The following is a 20,643-nucleotide window of genomic DNA, read 5'->3' on the forward strand; positions in this document are numbered from 1 at the left end:
GATTCCGTAGGATTAGGGTTCACAGCAAGAGTGGCAGCAGGGCAGACACATCAACTAAAGCAGGGGCCGAGAGCTCACATCTTGAAACACAAACAAGAAGCAGAGAGCACACTAGAAACAAGTGCAAGGCTTTGGATGCTCACATCCCACACTTGGTGACATGTTTCCCCCCCAGGAAAGCCAGGTCTCCCACAGCTACCCAAACCGTGTCACCAACTGGGGACCAAATATATAGATGTCCAAGAATATGGTGCCATCTCATTCAAACCAAAAACTATGTAATAAATATTATTTATCCTTAAAAAGTAAGAAAGTTGAACACATGATAATGGGACCTAATTAATTCCATTTAAGAAAAATTGTGTTTTATTATGTATTTTAAATTTGGGGGAGGGCGTGTGTGTGGAGGTCAAGGAAGATGTACAGGAGTCAGGTTTCTACTTCCACTATAGAGTGACTTAAATTCAGGTCACTGAGTTTCCTGTAAGCTGTGTTTATAATGCAAGAGTAATCTTGCAGGCCCACCATTTATGTTATCAAATGGCTTTTTAAGGGGCTACTGCCACTGGACCCATACTACAATAGTTAAAATGGGAGCTTGCATGCAATATATGTGTCACTCAATGAAAAGAATGACAGGTTACATGGTGCTTCTTGGCACCAAATGAATCTCACTCAGAAAAATCTGTAAATTATGATATGTGCAAAAATGTGTGTATTATGATCCCATTTTTACCAAATAAGTAAAATAATATTCATTAAGAAATATTATTGTGGAAATGGAGAGATGATTGTTTTACCTGGAAAGGACTTCTATAACAAATGCATGTTTACATTAGTAAGGAAATCAAAATGATTTAGAACATGTCTGAACCTTGGGTTTTTTATTGAAAAAAGATTCTTCTCTCACGCAGTACATCCTGATCATAGTTTCCCTCCCTCTACTCCCCCCAATTTCCCCTACCTCATCTCTCCCAGATCCACTCCCCCTCCATTTCCTCTTCAGAAAAGAGCAGGCCTCCAAGAGATGACAGCCAAACAGGACAAAACAAGAGACAGTAAGACAAGACAAAAGTCCTCATACTGAGGTTGGACAGGAGAAAAAGAGTCCCCAAACAGACAGAAGAGTCAGAGACATACCTGCTCCCACTCATAGGCGTCCCACAAAAACACCAAACTCACAGATATATACTCTGAGTACTTGGTACAGACCCACGTAAGCCCTGAAGCAGCAAGCTTCAGTCTCTCTGAACCCATGAGAGCCCCACTTAGTTGATTTGGTGGCCATGCTCTCCTGGAGACCTCTGTTTCTAGGTTCTGGGTTGCAGTAGCTAATGGTTACTGTTATATACTTATGATTTCTTCTACCTAAAACTGTCTTAAGTTCTCTTTTACATTTTAACTTTAAAGTTCATGAAGTTTTAACACTGAGGTTCTTAACTTAAATTTCAGGATACTCACTAGGTTTCCATACAGCAGAACCCAGAGAGTAAAACTGAAGAAATTTCCATGTTTCTCATTTACCCCTTTCCATTAATTAACACAGCCTTTACAAATAATTCTTCTATCATGAATCAGTTGCTAAAGACAGCAGAGGTCAAAGTATCTCTGCTCAAAAAGACTAGGCAAGATGTGCAACCAGTGGAGGCTTCACAGGAGACCTCATCCCGTCCTTTCATCCCCTGTCCCACCCAAGGCTTTGACCTTGACCATCTCTGTTTCAAGACAGCCTTTCTATAATTATTCTCTTTATTTAAAATCTCTTATTTAATTTTGATTTATGTGTGTGTGCATTTTGCCTTCACTATTTGTGTGTCCAGTGCTCAAAGGGAGAAGAAGAGAGTATTGGATTCCCTGGAACTAGAGTTAAAGATTGTTGGGGGCCACAGGAGGATCCTGGAAGCTGAACTTGGGTCTCCTATAAGACCAGCAAATACTCTTAACTACAGAGTTATCACTCTAGTTCCTCTCCTAAGAGTTTTTTCTGAAACCCGTCTGGATTCAACCCATATACTAAGGAAGCATCCTAGGGTCTGTATTCCTACCAACAGACATTAGAATTGAAAATACTGACTCATACAAATCCAGGATGTGTTTCTTATTCAAAGTTAAAAGCATGGTTATGTTGAAAATCCATTCAAAATTGTCTGGAAACACATGCTTCTTAAAAACCCACAAGCAAAATAGAGGGGTGCTAAGTGAACCTAGGACTCAAGGCTCATTCCTTAGCATCCTCTACAAGAGGCCTTTGCGATCTCCCCCATAGCTGACCATGACAACACATCACTCCATCCTCCAGGACAGGGTGGAATCAAATTTCTGAAAACATCTGGACTGATAGAGCTTGGGGCCCAAGGCTGTCATCTGCACAGACAGTCATAAAGACATTAGGATTGTTGGGTGGGGCTTTGAGGCCAGAGATTGGGGATTTAAAGACAGACGGTGTGCAGCTGGGCTACATTCTGGATGCCCAGGAACCACTGAGGAGCTGAGTCAGTGAAGTGCACAAGTACAGCATTGGACATCTCAGGTGAGCCCTGGCTCTGCCAAAGTAGACTGGGAACTGGGGGAGAGCCCTGGAGAGACACCCTGGAGAATGAAGCAGACCCATCATGAATGAGGAAATCTTACACTTAGGAGTCTTGGTCAGAAGCAGGGGAGGATGAGTGAAGGATGGAATGAGTCAACCAGGCCCCGCAGGCATCCCACTTTGTGTTGGATCCCTGTGAGTACAAGTCTAGCCTGGTCACAGGAAGTATCATTTGTCCCTTGTACAATGGCAGCCTAGCACTTCCCTTTCAGATAGATTACCTTTTCCCATATCAAAACAATTTAAAACCTCAGGTCTCTTCTGGCCTGTACAGACAGAACACCAAGCAGCATGGCCCTAACCAGGCATCTTCTTGGGAAGGTAAACTGAAGAATGCAAAGTCTGGCTAAGAGAGGTCTCCTCTTTATTCCATGCATACTAGTGGCTCTGCCTTCCAGTGACATGTCCTTGTGAACCCCTTCCTCTGTGAGGCAGTAGGCAGAGACTCAGGGGGCACAGAGACAACTGTGTGTCAGAGGAAGAAGTAGATGTTGTCGTTCCTAGGTTCTCAAGAAAGGAGAGGCTAGATTGTTATTATTCAGGAGGGAGGGTCCAAGACATAGGGTAACTCCTGCAATGCAATAAGCTGGAAGAAGATGTCCAATGTCCCTCAGCTCTTGAAGTTACCTTACTCTGTACAAATCCTAGGTCCATTCTACCTTATATCCTCAGTTACAACTTTTGGAATCATGAGATATATAAACATCTATTTGATAAGTGAAGCTCACATTACTTACTCTTTCCATCCCTAGAGCAGCCATGAGCAGCTACTCATGTGTTTAGCCTAATGAAGACCTACATGTGTTTTGTTTAAACAAGCCACAACATTAGCCTTTTGCATATTGCTTAGATAAATGCTTGGAATAGTCCAAACAATCTCGATCCACCATTTGTGCCTTAATTTCTCAGTAAAGAAGGAAACACTTTAGTAACTTTGACATACATAGACTGGGATTTCTCCCTTTTTCCTCCAGGCACTTGAGACATGAACCCTGCTGTCTTCCTAGTCATCCTGTGCTTGGCAGTGGCCTCAGCTACTGAATCCCCTGATGTCAGTCTGGAGGTCAAAGATCAAGAGGCGACGATAATAAATGAGAAGCCGGTTGGTAACATGGAAGCTGTCCAAAGGGATGTCAGAACTAGTTCTTTTTCTTTGGAATACATAGGAATAAAGGAGGTCATAGTGGTCAACCATGACCAAGGAACTGTTTAAAGTTGTGTACTATGAACACAGGGTGGCTTCCATTGCTGAAATACAGGGTATGGAGAATGGCTGGCTGTAGTGTCCTGAGATCCCTCTCCTGGTTTCTCTTTATCTGTCACAGCAAGCCCATATGGTTGGCTTGTGTTTGGACTTAATATGAAGGAAACACTGTCACTTACGTCATTTCTAGGTTGAAGAAAAACAGAGCAGAGCGATGTGGGAGGAGTTTATGAAGAAGATTGAACAGGGCAATAAGGAAAATAGCCTGGAGGATGACAATGTCAACCCTCAAGGAAATGTCTTTGATGGCCTGGTGAGTGTGGCTTAGACGGCTTAGCTCTGTGCTTCTTCACTTCACACTTTTATAGTTAGTCTGTTGGTTTAAAATGTTTTATTTACTTTTTCCATGAAGATTCCAGAAGAATTCAAGAAAGAGAAGAATGAACTTTTATTCACAATGTTTGAAGACGAAGAAAAAACCCAAACACAGCCAGTTGACGATTTTGAGGATTGGTCAGGGAGTGGTGATGCTATTCCTGTCCAGGATCAGGTATGATGGTGTCACATTCCCACCCTGGTGACAGAGATTTCTGTCCCGCCTGATCCCACAGCCATTCATTCCCAAAGACACAGAGATTGCCCTATAAGCACAGGCTTTCTTATTAACTAACTTTTACATCTTACATTAACACATAATTCTTTTCTGAGTTCACCATGTGGCTTGGTACCTTTAGCAGTGACACATTCTCATCTTGCTTCCTCTGAGTCTGGGTGATAACTGTAGACTGAGCCCTTCATCTTCCGAGAATTCTCCTGTTCTGGTTACCCCGCCTATACTTCCTGCCTGGCTACTGGCCACTCAGCATTTTAGTAAACGAATACAAGTGACAGATCTTTAGAGTACAAGACCATTGTCCCACAGCATCACCCTGAACTTCCCACTGGGAAGCCAAGAAGGAACTGGAGTCCTCACTCATGTCAGCTGTGGAACAACACACAGCTCACTATTTGACTAAGTGTTCTGCCCTGTGGATTGTGGCTAGAGGTGATAACTGCTTGTGGGTGACAACCTTCTCCTGCTCAGGGTAGATGTTCTGCTTCATGAGCTTTAAACACGGCTGGTGCCCTTGAAGGGCGGGTGCTCCCGGGGAGGAACTGTGACAAACCCACCTTGCTGCAGTCTTTCTAATTCATGCAATGTGTGCTTTGCTTCCAGCCAGAGTAACATGGATGGCAACGTAAAGTAGCCAAGGAGGGAAGCGACCACTGTGCCTTTGTCTCAGAGCCTCCTGCCCCAAGATGTGAGCTGCCTGATGGTGGGGAAGAAGGTCTGAAGTGGGGGAAGGGAGCAGAGCAGAAGGGAACTCAACATCACAGGATCCAACACTCAAATCCCTTTAGAGCCACACTGTGGTGTGAACTCCAAGGCATGATCACACTAAAATAAAAAACCTTACAAACACTTTAACCCATGTTCTCAGCTCCTTTATATTAATTATTCTCAGAATGACTTTTAGATATAACTTTTAAAAAGAACAAGTAAAGCTATGTCTTTAAAATAAAGTTTTATTTAAAATGCACTATCCTGGTTTCTATTTTTGTGCAAATTAAATTTTAATTAATTTATTTGTTTTACATACCAACCACAGTTTCTCCTCCCTCTTCTCCTCTCATTCTCTCCTTCCACCTCCTTCCTACCCACTCCCATCCACTCCTGCTCCGTCTCCATTCAGAAAATATAATGCCTTCCATGCCAATCGAGAAAGCATGGCATATCTAGCTGAGGCAGGCGCAACCTCCTCCCCCTTGCATCAAGACTAGGCAAGGCATCCCACTATAGCTAATATTTTCCAAAGAGCTAGCTCATGTGTCAGGGACGGTTTCTGCTCCCACTGCAAAGGGTCCTAGAAAAGACCATGCTACACAACTGTCACCCAGATGCAGAGGGCCTAAGTTGATCCCATGCCATCTTCCTAGCTGTGCAGAGTCTGTGAGCTCCCACTAGCTTGGGCCATCTGTCTCTGTGGGTTCCCCTGTCACGATCTTGAACCCCTCCCTCTTGCTCATATAATCCCTTCTACCTCTCTTCAGCTGGACTCCAGGAGTTCTGCCTAGTGCTTGGCTATGGATCTCTGAATCTGTTTCCATCAGTTACAGGTTGAAGGCTCTATGATGACAATTAGTGTAGTCACCAATCTGATTACAGTGGAAGATCAGTTCAGGCACACTCTTCACTATTGCTAGGAGTCTTAGCTGGGGTATGGAATGAACCCCCACAGATTTCTGCAGCAGACTTGACTCTGGAGTGTTATTTTCTAGCTTTTGATCTGCCTTTTGTGATTGTTACCTGCTGCCCCTGTATATTCTGTTTAAAGTCTTATCTGAGAGTCTTCCTGGGGGATCAAAGCCTATGAAAGCTTAGTTTAAGGAACCCCCAGAAAACTGTGGTATTCTTAGCTGAGAATTTGCATTTGGTCTTGTCCCTCTGGGGGACTCCGATCAAAGACTTTGGTATCAGAATTGACTTGATACAAGTGTGAATTGTATTAGAATAAAGGACCCTTTGCTCATCTCTCAGTCTGAGAGAAGCTGAGGCCTCCTGCAACTGGAAAGGCTAAAATCAGCCTTGAGGTGGCTCTGTACTTCTTCCCATAAACCTGTGTGAACATCCATACCTACACCAGATAGACACCACTGGCTTCATCCTTGTGGGTTCCTAGGAATTTCCCAGCACCAGGTTTCTCCCTAGCCCCATTATGGCCTCCTCTATCAAGATATCTGTTTTGTTACTCTCCTCTTCTGCCCTGACCTCAACTAGACCATCCTGATCCCTCATTCACAACCCCTAACCCCTCCCCCTCTTCCCCTACTCCCAGTTTATCTGGGACATCTCATCTATTTTCTCTTCCCAGGGAGATTCATGTGATCCCCTTAGGGTCCTCCTTGTTACCGAGCTTCTCTGGGACTGAGGATTGTAGCCTGGTTATCCTTTGTTTTTCATCTAATATTCACTTGTGAGTGAGTTTTTCTTTTTGGGTTTGGGTTACCTCACTCAAAATCTAGTTCTATCCAATTGCCTACAAATTTCATGATGTCACTGCTTTTTTCCACTGAGTAATACTAATATTCTATTGTGTTAATGCATCACGTTTTCTTTGTCTATTCTTCAGTAGATGTGATCTAAGTTTTATCCAGGTTCTGGCTATTACAAATAAAGTTCCTATGACCATATCTGAGCAAATGTCCTTGTGGTCTGATTGAGCATCCTTTGGGTACATGTTCAAGAGTGTATGCTGGGTCTTAATTGATTTTCAATTTTCTGAGAAATCATCATACTGATTTCCAAAGTGGCTGTACAAGTTTGCACTCCCACCAGCAGTGAAGAGTTCCCCTTACTCCACATCTTCTCTAACATAGACTGAATTAGTGTTTTTAATCTTAGCCATTCTGATAGGTGTAAGATGATATCTCGGAGTCATTTTAATTTGCATTTCCCTAATAACTAATGATGTCAAACAATTCTTTAAGTGTATCTTGCCCATTTGAGATTCTACTGTTGAAAATTCTGTTTAATTCTGTACCCCATTTTTAATGGGATTTTTTAGTATTTTGATGTGTAGTTTCTTGAGTTCTTTATATATTTTGGATATCAGTCTTCTGTCAGATGTTGGGTTGATGAATTTTCCCATTCTGTAGGCTGTTGTTTTGTCTTATTCACCATGTTCTTTGCATTAGAGAAGCTTCTCAGTTTCAGGAGGTCTCATCTAATAATTGTCAAACTCAGTGTCTGTGCTACTGGTGTTCTATTCCGGAAGTGGTCTCCTGTGCCAATGCATTCAAGGCTATTTCCTACTTTCTCTTCTATCAAGTTCAGTGTAACTGGATTTATGTTGAAGTTTTTGATCCACTTGGACTTGAGTTTTGTGCATGACAAGAGACATTTATCTATTTGCATTTTTCTACATATTGACATTCAGTTATACCAGCACTATGTTTTAAAGATATTTTCTTTTTTTCATTGTACATTTTTGGCTTTTTTGTCAAAATTCAGGTGTTCATAAGTGTGTGGATTAATATTAGGATCTTCAATTTAATTTCGTTGGTCCGCATGTCTATTTTTATGCTAATACCAAACTGTTTTTATTACTGTAACTCTATAGAGCTGGAAGTCAGGGATGGTGATGCCTCCAGAAGTACCTTTATATTTTTAATATTTATTTATTTATTATGTATACAATATTTTGTCTGTGTGTATGCCTGCAGGCCAGAAGAGGGCACCAGACCCCATTACAGATGGTTGTGAGCCACCATGTGGTTGCTGGGAATTGAACTCAAGATCTTTGGAAGAGCAGGCAATGCTCTTAACCTCTGAACCATCTCTCCAGCCTCCCCAAAAGTACCTTTATTATATAGGATTATTTTACCTTGAAGACATCAAACTTTTCTCTTTGCAAATGATATGATAATATACATAAGAGACCACAAAAATTCTACCAGTGAACATCTACAGTTGATAAACATCTTCGGTAATGTGGCAGGATACATAACTAACTCAAAAAAAATCAGTAGTTCTCCTATATACAAATGCTAAATGGGCTGAGAAAGAAATTAGAGAAGCATCACTGTTTATGTTAGGCACCAATAATATAAATTATCTTGGGGTAAATCTAACTAAACAAATGAAAGACCTGTTTGAAAAGAACTTTAAGTCTTGGAAGAAAGAAATTTAAGAAGATATCAGAAAATGGAAATATCTCCCACACTCTTGGATAGTTTGGGTCAACATAATAAGAATGATAATCTTACCAAAAGCAATCTACAGATTCAATGCAATTCCCATCAAAATCCCAGCACAATTCTTCACAGGCCTCAAAAGACCAATGCTGAACATCATATGGAACAAAAAAACCCAAGACAGCTAAAACAATCCTGTACAGTAAGAGATGACCATTTTCAATACATTAATCCTACTGACTCATCAGCATGGGGCAATCTTTCCATCTTCTGATAACTTCTTAAATTTGTTTTCAATGGTTGATAATTTTGATGATATTTTGACCTTTGGGAATTATTTCTTCCTTTTGCTCTAAATCTTTCAGGCATACTATTTAGTCACTAGTATAAGATCTATCAATCTTTTTAAGTAAGTACTTAGTGCCATGAACTTTCCTCTTAGGACCACCTTCATTGTGTAAATAATTTTGGACATGTTATGTATTCATATTTATTTAAATTTGAAAAGGTTTTAATATATTTTTGATGTCTGTCTTGACCCATTTTTATTCAGTAGTAAGTTGTTCCATTTCCATGGATTTGTAAGATTTCAATATTTAGCATCAATCTGTGGTGGCCAGAAAGAACAGAGGGTGTTATTTCAAATTTTGCATATTTGTTGAGACTTGCTTTATGTCTAAGTATATAGTTGATTTTGGTGAAAGTTCCATAAGGGCTATAAGAAGATAGCAGAGAACAATAACCATAGTTTACATCTTGAGCACATAGCCAAAAATCAGGAACACTGCAAACATGCAGAGTTTTCTTTAATTTTGATTGTAATATGGAATTAAACTGTATGGCTATCTGTGTATATCAATTTCTGCTTATATTTTCATCCAATTTGACTTGGGGAGAGCAAATGCATCTTTTAGGAAAGTATCCATTTGTTCATTCAATTCTGCTTTTAACAAACATCCAAAAATCTTCAAATCTCAATTATCAGACAGACAAGTATTCATTCAAACTCCAGAGAACATCAAAAGAATGTGGCCATACAACTATGCTTTTATCTTTTTATGTGATATATCAAAATAGAAAGAAAAGCTTCTGATCACATGTATATTTTCTGTATTCTATAGGAATGTATATTTTCTCTAATTTCTCAGCCAAAGCCACTGTATTGTTTTCTGAATTTTGTCATATCTGCTTTGCAGTCAAATGCACAGCTGTGTTAGTCAAAGGAATGGTGAAGCCCATACAGCAATTTCCTCCTATCCATTAAACCCTGTTGGCCATTTAAGTCTGGGTGCATGGGGCACCTGGTTTTTGGTTTGAGGAACTCTAATACTTTTTCTAAAGCTGTAGGTTGAGATGTTGATGGTCAGGCTGAATGACACGTATCTCTGACACCTCTCTTTCCTGTTAGTTATTTATCCTCTCTGAAGACATTCCTGTCTGTCATACGTTTCAGGCAAGGCAGCCACAGACAGGTACGCATTGCTAGATTCTTCAGATGTGCTGCCAGCGGTGCCTTCACAGTACTTAGGCTAGCACAAGCTCTCCATACACACGCAGAATCTGAGGTAAGACTGTAGGATCTACTGTGTCATCGATGGGTTCATCCTACAACTCGGTTGTTTCTGAAGTACTCAATTATACAAAACAGAGGACATACCATGAGTCTTGTGACTGTCAGGTGAGCTACATTCTGTGTGAAACAGCTTCGGTCAGGGGTCTGCTTAGTCTTCAGAACTATGTTAAGCTGGGATGCTTAACACACTAGTCAAGCTAGCTTATATCTCTATTCTGTGGGCTAGGCTGAGGCTTCAGGGAAGGGCTAGCCACTGCTCCTGGAAGGAAAGGGTGGAGCCTCAGGCTACTCTTCTCCTACACCACCAGACTCCCTTATAAATAGCTCTTTAGGAGACCCTGCACATCACAATCCTGGTTTCCACCTTTGAACAGAAGCTGCAGCACTTCAGGTGGGAGCAGAGACAGCAAGGTACACTGGCCCTGATCCTATCAAATCATGCTCCAAAAACATCCTCATAGCTTGCTCTGGTTAACTGGAACTTCTCTTCTTTCTCTAGACTTTTTTTTGAGGGTTTTTGTTTTTTTAAGAGAATATAATTACATCATTGTTGTCTTCCCTCTCTGCCCTAAAAACTCTCTCGTGTACTTCTCCTGATATAACACTTCTAATTCTTCCTTAAATTCTGACCTCTATTTCATTAATTGTTGCTACATGCATATATATATATATATAAACTATAAGTTAGTCAGTATGCATAATATTACTTGTGCATATGTTTTCAGGGCTGACCATTTGGTATTAGACAAGTCCTTGTTCCCTAGGTTTTTGAGACCTGATCAATGCTGTCTTTCTTCTTGAGAATGGCCTCAACTGCTCCATCACCAGATCCCAGTTTGGATGCTGAATGGAAGGAATGGAAAATGAAATATGAAAAAACCTATTGCCAGGTTGGTAACATGGGCACTGTCTAGAGGGATTTCAGGAAGAATGGCCCCTGCTATTAAGCGTCTATAGACATAAATGTGGCCACAGAGGCCAGCCATCACTAAGGACTTGCGAAAGACATTCACTTATGAACTCAAAGTGGCCCGATTTGCTCATCCTCTGGCTGTGGAGGATGACTGGCTGTCGTGTCCTGAGACCCCTCTCCGTGCCTCCTCTTGACTTGTCTGAAGGAAACACTGTCTCTTCCATGTATCAGGATGAAGAAAAATATAGAAGGACCTTGTGGGAGGAGGAGAAGAAGAAGATTGATGAACACAATGCCGAGTATGGGCAAGACCAGACCGGCATCTATGCAAGCCTGAATGAATTTAGCGACATGGTGACTGAGCTATGGATTGTTAACTCTATGTTTCTTCTCTATACATCTTTCAAGTATCAGTTAGTTTTCAATGTTTTATTTGCTTTTTCATGAAGACCTATGAAGAATTCAGGAAAGTTTGCTGTGGAAACTTAATGTGGGCAGAAGAAGACCTGGATTGTGATAAGCATGAATATAAGGATTTGACAAAGGACAACAATGTAACAGCTGAGAAGGATCAGGTATGACTGTCACATTTCTACCTACAAGTGCCCACAAGGAAGCGGACAAGGAGCTGAAGTCCTTACTTCTATCAGCTGCAAACAGCACATAGTTCACTGTTTGACTAAGCGTTCTGCTCTTTGGACTGTGCCTACAGTTGACATGGTTGTAAGTGACAACCAATTCTTCTTTCTCAGGGTAGCTGTACTAATTGTTCAGTTTTAAACATGGTTGGTTCCCTTGTCAGACAAATGTGTTACAGGGGAGGTAATGACAAAGCCACTTTGGTGCATTCTTTGTAAATAATGCAACAAGTGTGTTTCTTCCAGCCCGAGTAACGGTTCTGGCAGAAATGGCAACATTATTTTAACCTCGGAATAAAGCAATCTATGTGTCATTGCCTCAGGAGCCCTCTGCTTCAAGAAGTGACCCGTGTGATGGTGACAAGGCTGAACAAGGGAAAAATAGAAGAAGAAACAGCAGGGGGCCTCTCCAGTACAGAGGCTAGCCTGGGCTGTGTGGATTCCAACTCTGAAACCTTTTAAGATACTGTGATATAAAATCTAAAACATGATTACTCACAAACCCTACAATACCTTAATCTGTGCTCTCACTTACTTTATATTATTGATTCTCACAAGAATTTTTATTTTTTTAACAAAAAGAATGTAAACCACAATGTCTTAAAATTAAAAGTCGACTTTAAATGTAACATTGTGCTTTCTTTCTGGTTTTGTTTTAATAAAATTTTGCATCATTAAAACATTTTCCTTGAAGGTATAACTGGCTATTAGGGTGGCTAACAGGAGTGGAGAGTTCTCTCATTACAGAGTCAGTTTCCCATCCCTGGTAGAGCTCAGTTTCCACGGTTTCAGGTGCCCACTTTCAGCAATGATCTGAAAATTGACAAGGGATTTTCTGGGCTTCCAACTTTCTAATTTCGATCAGAAAAACAAGTATAATTGGTGATTGGAAAGCATTCAGTGCAGAGAAGGCACCTTCTGCCCCACTGGCCTGATCCTGTGTCATGAACCTCATTTTATATGAACATAACAGTGACTTATAGCATGAATAATAAGAACCCAGAGACAGATATTGGGGTTCAAGCTGAAGATCAGAAAAGCAAAGCAGCCGGCCTCTGGCTCTTACCTCAGACTAAAATAGGTGATCCTGCCTCCACAAACCCTCAGACTGAGACCCAGCTGAGACCTGTCTTCTCCTATCTTATATTCTGCTCTAGTGCTGGGATTAAAGGTGTGTACCACCACTGCCTGACCTGTGTGACTGATGAGAGTGTCTGTTTTGCACTCTGATCATCAGTCAAGCTTTATTTATTAAAACACAAATACTATACCACTACAGTGACCTGTACTAGCTGTTCAAGAGTCACAAGAGTGTAGTGTATTTTCTAGTGACCCTATCAGAAACCAATAGTGTCCACTTGTGCATGAAGATTCTCGATTGTCTCTTACTGCAATTGCATTCAGTCTAACCTCAGAAGTCATCATAGTTTCAAGAGAGTTGAGATCTCCAAAATCCAGTTTTTTTCTTAGACTTGAGGAAGTCCATTAACTGTGATTACCATGTGTGAAATTAACATAATAACAGCTCAGACTTCCATCCTCTATGGTTGCCTAGGGCCAGCCCCCAGCAGCAATAAGAGTCAAAATCAGAGGCAGAGGCAACTTTATCCTAATTTTACCTATGTTAATTTTTCCATTAACCTAATCTTTGATATAATTCTTTACTGTATTTATTAAAGACCCTCAACCATCGAAATCCTATTTTAATTAATAATACTATTGTATAAAATCATTGCTTCAGTTAAACAGTACAGCTTGGGAGGAAATCGTCTTCATAATAATCCACAGGTAAAAATGTCCAGGGGAACAGAATATTTCCATGAGGTAAACACACTGTGTTATAGGCAGTGCGGGTCTCCCCACACCACGCCACACACCAGAGAAAGATGGCAGCGTCAAACAAAGACACAGCAGTAGCAATCCAAATTCCTACTCCCTTCCCTCCTCCCATTCTTTCCACACATCCTCCCACCCCACCCCCCAAAGGCAAGAGGTGTTCTCGAGCCAAGGCTTTCAAGGCCTTGCAGAGTTTAACTCAGCAGAGTTTCATTTCCTGGTGGGCCAATCCCCTGACTGATATCTGCTGCTCCTCTGACGTGGCCAATGGTAATCCACCCTGACTGAGGGGAGGCACACACATTCTCTTGGGCTGTGTCTAACCAACTCTGCCTGGAACCAACATACGAAATCCTTAAATTTCAATTATCTGTCTGGCAAGTGCACAGTAAAACTTCAAAAAAACCCAAAGAAAATGGGCACAAATCTACTTTGTTTTAACCTTTTCCTGTAATATATAAAATAAGAATGAACCAGATCTCTTCACCTGCAGCAGTTTATATTCTCTGTGTTTTTCAGTCACACTGTATCCTCTTTTCTTTTCTTTTTTTGGTAGTCTTTTTTTTTTAGTTATTTATTAAAAATTTCTGCCTCCTCCCTGCCACTGCCTCCCATTTCCCTCCACCTCCCCCGGTCAAGTCCCCCCCACCTCATCAGCCCAAAGAGCAATCAGGGTTCCCTGCCCTGTGGGAAGTCCAAGGACCACTTTTCTGGCTTTTGCTACATCTGCTTTGTAACCATGTGGCCAGCTGTGTCCGCTGGGGACGCTCACACAGCAAGTTTCGGGTGTCCAGAGTCATGGTAAAGTTTCACGTGTCCAGTCAAACTCTGTAGGTCACCTTTTTGAGCACATGAGGTATCTCTTCTTTGATTTGAGCAACTTCAATGCTTTTTCTAAAGCTGTGGAGCCCTAGGCTGAGAAACTGATGGTCAGGCTGAATAACAAAGTATCTCTAACATCTCTGTTTCCTTCTGGTTATTTCTTCCCCTCTGCAGGCGCTCCTATCTGTCAGGGGCTGAGTTTCAGGTAAGGAAATTACAGGCAGATACACACTGCTTGATGTTTCAAAAGTGCTGTCACAGTTCCCCATACAGATGCAGAACCTGAGGCAGGACTGTGGCGCACACACAAACTGTCCCCAGTGGGTTCTCCTCCCCACAATTCTGTTGTTTCTGAAGACTTTCAATTTTATAAAACAGGACATATCTGAGTGTTAGGATTCGCAGAAAAGCCACATCCTTTATGAGACAGATTTGCTGTGGGTTCTGGTTAGTCTGCAGAGTTGTGACTTCCTTCCTGGTGTGAGTCACTAGTCAAGCAGGTTAAGGACTTGCTCTGAGCACCAGGCTGAGGCTTCAGAAAGAGGGCTCCTGGAAGGGAAGGGGTGGAGCCACGGGCTGCTCTGCTCTTGCAACACTGGACTCTTTTATAAATAGCTCTTAGGAGGCCCTGCGTACCACAGTCCTGGTGTCCACGTTTTTAACAGAAGCTGCAGCACTACAGAGACAAGCAAGGTACAGAGGCCCTGGATCCGGCTGACTCGTGCTCTAGAAACCTACCGCAGCTTTGCTCTGGTTACCTGGGACTTCTCTTCTTTCCCTGGGTTTTCTTTCTCTTTGTTTTTTTATTTGTTTGTTTGGTTTTGTTGTTTTAAGATACCAGTGGAATTATATCATTGCTACTCCCTCCTTTTCCTCCCTCATGCCCTCAGAAACACCCTTCCTGAGTCATTTTAAAACCTGGCCTCTTTTTTCATTTATTGTAACTATGTGCCTATATGCATATACACATATACTCCTAAATGTAGCCTGATCAGTATGCATAATTACTTGTGTGAATGTTTTCAGGGCTGACCATTTGGTATTAGACAAGTCCTTGTTCACCTGATCAGTGCTGTCTTCCTCCTTGAGAATGGCCTCAGCTGCTCATTCACGTGATCCCAGTTTGGATGCTGAATGGGAGGAATGGAAGAAGAAATTTGACAAAACCTACAGCCCGGTTGGTAACATGGACCTTGTACAGAGGGATTTCAGAAAGAATGCCCCCTGCTGTTGAGAGTCTATAGACATAAATGTGGCCACAGAGGCCAGCCACCACTAAGGACTTGCTGAAGACTTGCACTATGGCTAATTCTCTGAGTGTGGACAACGGCTGGCTGTCGTCTCCATGGCTCCTCTTGACTACACTCTATTTGGTCAGCTTGTGTGGGTGTTAATAAGAAAAAATACCATCTATTGTATTTGTTTCCAGGATGAAGAAGGACACCGAAGAGCACTGTGGGAAGAAAATAAGAAAATTATCGAGAAACACAACGCAGAGTACGAACAGGGCAAGACCAGCTACACTATGGGCCTCAACCAATTCAGTGACATGGTGAGTGAGAAACGGGTCACTAACTCTGTGTCTCTTCACTTCGGATCTTTACCATTAGTCTCTGGCTTCTCAATATTTTTGTTTGCTTTTCCATGGAGACGAACGAGGAATTCAGGACAAGTTGCTGTGGAAGGCCAAAGTTCACACAAGATTTGTCTAAATCTGAGACAGTAGAAGAGAACAACTAAGTGACATCTGTGGCAGATGAGGTATGACAGTGTCCCGTCCCTTGCGGACGTCAGCTGTGAAACAGCTGGCGCTTCACTGTTGGACTGAGTGGTCTGCTCTACGGAGTGTGGAGAGAGTTTATACTGGGGTGTGGGTATTCTTGATTGGGGTGCTATAGTTGGGCATGAAACACGGTGACCATGAAGGCACTCTGACAAAGTCACTGTGCTGTGGTCTTTCTAATCGAGGTCATAAGTGCTCTTCTGCCCGTCGGAGTAACGAGAGGGGATGATTGACAACAATAAGATAGCCCAGGTGTGAAGCCATCTTTACTCCTTTGCTCTTGCGTTGCCTCAGGAGCCCGCTGCCCAAGATGATGCTGAGGAGAACAGACCCGTGCAAAAGGAGGAGCAGGAGGGGATCTCTCCATCACATTGTCCAACATGTGCCCTGCAGAAGAAAATGCTAACTTCATTTAATAGCAACATTGTGATAGGAATGGCCAGGCAGAGTCATGCTAATAAAATGTTTTTTACAACAATATCTTAAAATTAAAGCTTGACTTTACATGTAGCATTGTGCTTGCTTTCTGGTTTTATTTCAGTAATACTGTACATCATTAAAACCTTCTGCTTGACAATATACCTGGCTGTGGGATGGTGTTCTGGTAGTAGGATGGTTCTCTCATCATAGGGTCGGTTTCCCATCCCTGGTGGAGCTCTCCTTCCAGGGGTTCAGTTGTCTACTTTCAGCAATGAGCTGAAAGTCAACAAGGAATTTTCTGGGATTCCAACTTGTTAATTTGCAGTAGTTGACCAAATATAATTGGCCACAGTGGCTAATTCCGAGCAGAGAAGGCACCTTCTGTCCCACTGTCCTGACCTCTGCCACAAATTTCATTTTATAAAATGTATCAGTGACCTGCTCTAACTGTGCTGTGACCAAGTACAAGTCATCTAAAGGATAAAGTCTGTGGTCAAAGGAATGTAGTGTAAGCTCAAGTGACACTATCAGACCCCAACAGAGTCCAGCGGTGCAGAAGGATACACGGCTGTCTCTTGCTGCAATTGCATTCAGTCCAACCTCAGAAGTCATCATAGTTTCAGGAGGGTTCAGATCTCCAAAATCCAGGTTTTTTTCTTAGACTTGAGAAAGCCCATTAACTGTGATTGCCTTGTGTGTAATTAAAATAATAACAGCTCATTACAGACTTCCAACAGACAAATGCAGAGTTTAAATTTCCATCCCAAAATGGAATTATGGGGACACAGCAAGGAATGAAAGGTCCAAAGCAAGACAATAACCCATCAGGTAAAGCTCCACCCTTATGCCCATGGCTGACACAGACAATTGAGTGCCTCAGCTACGGTTCCTGCAGGATCTGTAGCCTCTCTTGGGCTGGCTCTTGATATGTTCAGCTTTCCTTAGTGGATATCCTGTGGTTCTAGACTCAGCACATCCTGTGAACTCCACTGCAAGTTAGATTTCACCTTCACAGTTCCACGAGGCCCCTTTCAGAACTGCTTGCAGAGGCTCTGACCTGAGAGCAGGTGCCTCACCTCAGTGTCTCTCAGAATCCATGACTCACCAAATTTTGGGGTCTTCATGCCTATAGAACCAGTTGTCACAAGTTATACCACCTGATTTTCATGTTTCCCCTTGGGTAGAGCTGGGCACTTTGGGATCTTCAATACATCACTATGCGCACTGATACTGAGCACACATTTCCCTAGGGAGTAGTTTCCCAGAGTTTGGAACAGCAAACCCACCCTTCCTCTCCATTGTTACAGACAGACATGTGAGTCTGTAAGGGGGCCACTCTCATTTCCATGATCTTAAGTCTCAGCCATGAAGCTCACAAACACCATGGATAGTTACAAGAAAGCAGAGCATTTGCTAAATAAGAAGTAACCAAGTGTTTGTAGGAGCTTTAGAAGGCAGGCTTGCTAGGGGTGTCCAGTAATGGCATCTCTCTTGCTACCTTTCTTGCAATAGTCCCTGAGCCTTAAGAGAGGGCTTTGTTTTGTAAGTGTATCAGCTGGGCTGGGCTTCAAAACTCTGCACATTGCCTGGTTGTTGTTCTCTATAATGGTCTCCTTTTTTTTACAAAGAGAAGTCTTCTTGATAGTGGATAAAGAAATGCACTTATCTGTTGATATAAAGAGAATTATTTAAAATGTGACTACAGATTATGCTGGTTTAGTACATTGTGATTGTAGATTCTCCTGAAAGATCCATGTCTCTACCAGCCCAAGGCAGGTGACTTCCGTCATTTGGAAGCTTACGTGTTGCCTTCTGGTGCTGAGAAAAATGGTGCTCTAAGACGTGGCACTCTGGTCAGTCCTACTGACGAGCATCCTCCATCTTCAAGGGTCTTATGACCATTTTTTTAGTTGTCTTGAGGTTTGTGTTGAAGAGGATCTTTACTACGTGGTTTAAGTGGGTGTGGAGGTGGTTGTTCAGCTCGCTGAACTGAACGCTTTGTGCTCATGCCTGGGTGGGAGTTTTACTGACTGAGCTGCACAGGGCTTAATAGTCTATTTAGATTTTGAAAGCTTTGCATTCCTCACTTGAATGTGTTATTCTAACCCAGATAGCTAAGGAACTTGAAAGCTGCTGCCTTTGAGTGTGGCCAGGGTAAGATAAGGCTACTCAACAGGTCCTTGCTGCTATGTAGAATGTTCTGTCACGTGAGCTATTTCACAACATACTTGATTGAACCTGAGTCCTCAGTGACAGATAGGATCGCTGTCTGGAGTCTGTAGCAGGACCCATATGTAATCTCCAGTAGGGGCCCCTGATGTCTGTGAAAACACATGCATACAAAACAAACATTCAAACAAACAAACAAAAACAATGTGTTGTGCAAGACATGAAAGTTGAAGTAGAATCACTAAGGAAAACTCAAAATTCGCTAAAACAGGAAATGAAAACTTTAAGAAGTCAAAACACTCAGAAAAGTCCCCAAAACAGAATACAAGACATGGAAGGGAGACTCTCAAACAGTGAAGACCAGGTAGAAGAAACGGACACCTCAGTCAAAGAAAACGTTAAATCTAAATACATCCAGGCAAAACCATCCAGAAAATGTGACAAACTATAAAAAAGAAAAAATAAATCTATGAGTAATAGAAACAGAGGAAGGAGGAGAAACCCAAGTCAACAGCAGAGAAAAGGTTTTCAATAAAAACCAAGAAAATTCCCATAACCCAATGAAGGAGGTGCCTATCAAGGTACAAGATCCTTATAGAACACCAAAAAGACAGAACCAGAAAATAAATCCTCCAAGACACATAAAAATCAAAGCATGGGCTGGAGAGATGGCTCAGAGGTTAAGAGCACTGACTGCTCTTCCAGAGGTCCTGAGTTCAATTCCCAGCAACCACATGGTGGCTCACAACCATCTGTAATGAGGTCTGGTGCTCTCTTCTGGCATGCAAAGCATACATGGAAGGAATGTTGTATACATAATAAATAAATAAATCCTTTAAAAAAATCTTTAAAAAAATCAAAGCACTAAACATACAGAAGAAAGGAAGATATTAAATAATGCAAAGGAAAAAGACCAAGTAGCATGTGAAGGCAGGCCCATTGGAAAAACACTGAATGTCTCGATGGAGACTCAAAGACACAGAAGGATCTAGACAGATGTACAGACTCTAGGAGACCACAGGTTTCAGCACAGCCAGCTATACCCAGCTAGACTTTAAATCATTGCTTGATGAAATCAAATTCAAGCACTCTCTACAAATCAGCTCTACAGAAAGCGCTGGTAGAAGTTAATTTAGCTAGGCATAAATACTCACCAGCCGCTGGTGTGAAAAGGACAGATCTCATCTTCTTTGCCCCTTTGCTCCTGCTGCCAGAAGCCATGTTGCAGTTACTTTTAAACACAAGTACGGAGCACTAAGCCAAGATTAAACCATGACTACTTTCCCAAACCCCAAGCACACTGCGAACATGCAGAGATTTCTTTCATTTTGTTTAGAATGTCGGGCTAAGCTTTGCTCCTATTATCTGTATATTTCAATTTGCTGTGCAGACTGGCATCCACCCTGACTGAGGAAGAAGCACACACACTCTATACGGCATATCCATCCAATTCTGCCTGTAATAAACATACGAACATCCTTAAATATCAATTATCTGTCTAAGATGTGAATAATAAAACTGGAAAACTCAGAGGAAAATGTGCATGAATCCACTTTTTTTTTATTTTTTTCTGTGACATATTAAAATAGAAACACACCAGATCTCTTCACATGCAGTAATTTACATTCTCTGTATTTTTCAGTCACACTGTATCCTCTTTTCTGATGTTTGCTCCATCTGCTTTGCAATCATGCCCTGTTATCTAGTCAGCGTAATGGGGACGTCCGCACAGCATGTTTCATGTGTCCAGTCCAACCCTGTAGGCCACCTTTTGGACATGAGGCATCTCTTCCTTGGTTCAGGCAACTCAGATGATCTTTAGTCATGATGAGAGTTCCAGGACTGAGACACTGATGGCCAGGAGAAATGACAAGCGTGTCTAACATCTCTGGTTTGGGGTGGGTATTTCATCCTCTCTGAAGATGCTCCTATGGTCAGAGGCTGCTTCAGGCAAAGCAGAC

The 20,643-nt window shown here is 41.9% G+C and overlaps 1 protein-coding gene across 1 annotated transcript; it reads left to right on the forward strand.

The window, feature by feature from the left end:
• Positions 1 to 14,871: 14,871 nt before the first annotated feature.
• LOC142848002 (protein CTLA-2-beta-like) lies at positions 14,872 to 16,672 on the forward strand. Its single transcript, XM_075969410.1, has 5 exons — positions 14,872 to 15,003; positions 15,337 to 15,487; positions 15,740 to 15,862; positions 15,961 to 16,071; positions 16,388 to 16,672. Exons 2-4 carry the CDS (start codon positions 15,401 to 15,403, stop codon positions 16,048 to 16,050), a joined length of 300 nt encoding a protein of 99 aa, XP_075825525.1. The 5' UTR covers positions 14,872 to 15,003; positions 15,337 to 15,400; the 3' UTR covers positions 16,051 to 16,071; positions 16,388 to 16,672.
• Positions 16,673 to 20,643: the final 3,971 nt, after the last annotated feature.

Source organism: Microtus pennsylvanicus, chromosome 4 (genome assembly GCF_037038515.1).
Source record: "Microtus pennsylvanicus isolate mMicPen1 chromosome 4, mMicPen1.hap1, whole genome shotgun sequence".
Lineage (NCBI taxonomy): Eukaryota > Metazoa > Chordata > Mammalia > Rodentia > Cricetidae > Microtus > Microtus pennsylvanicus.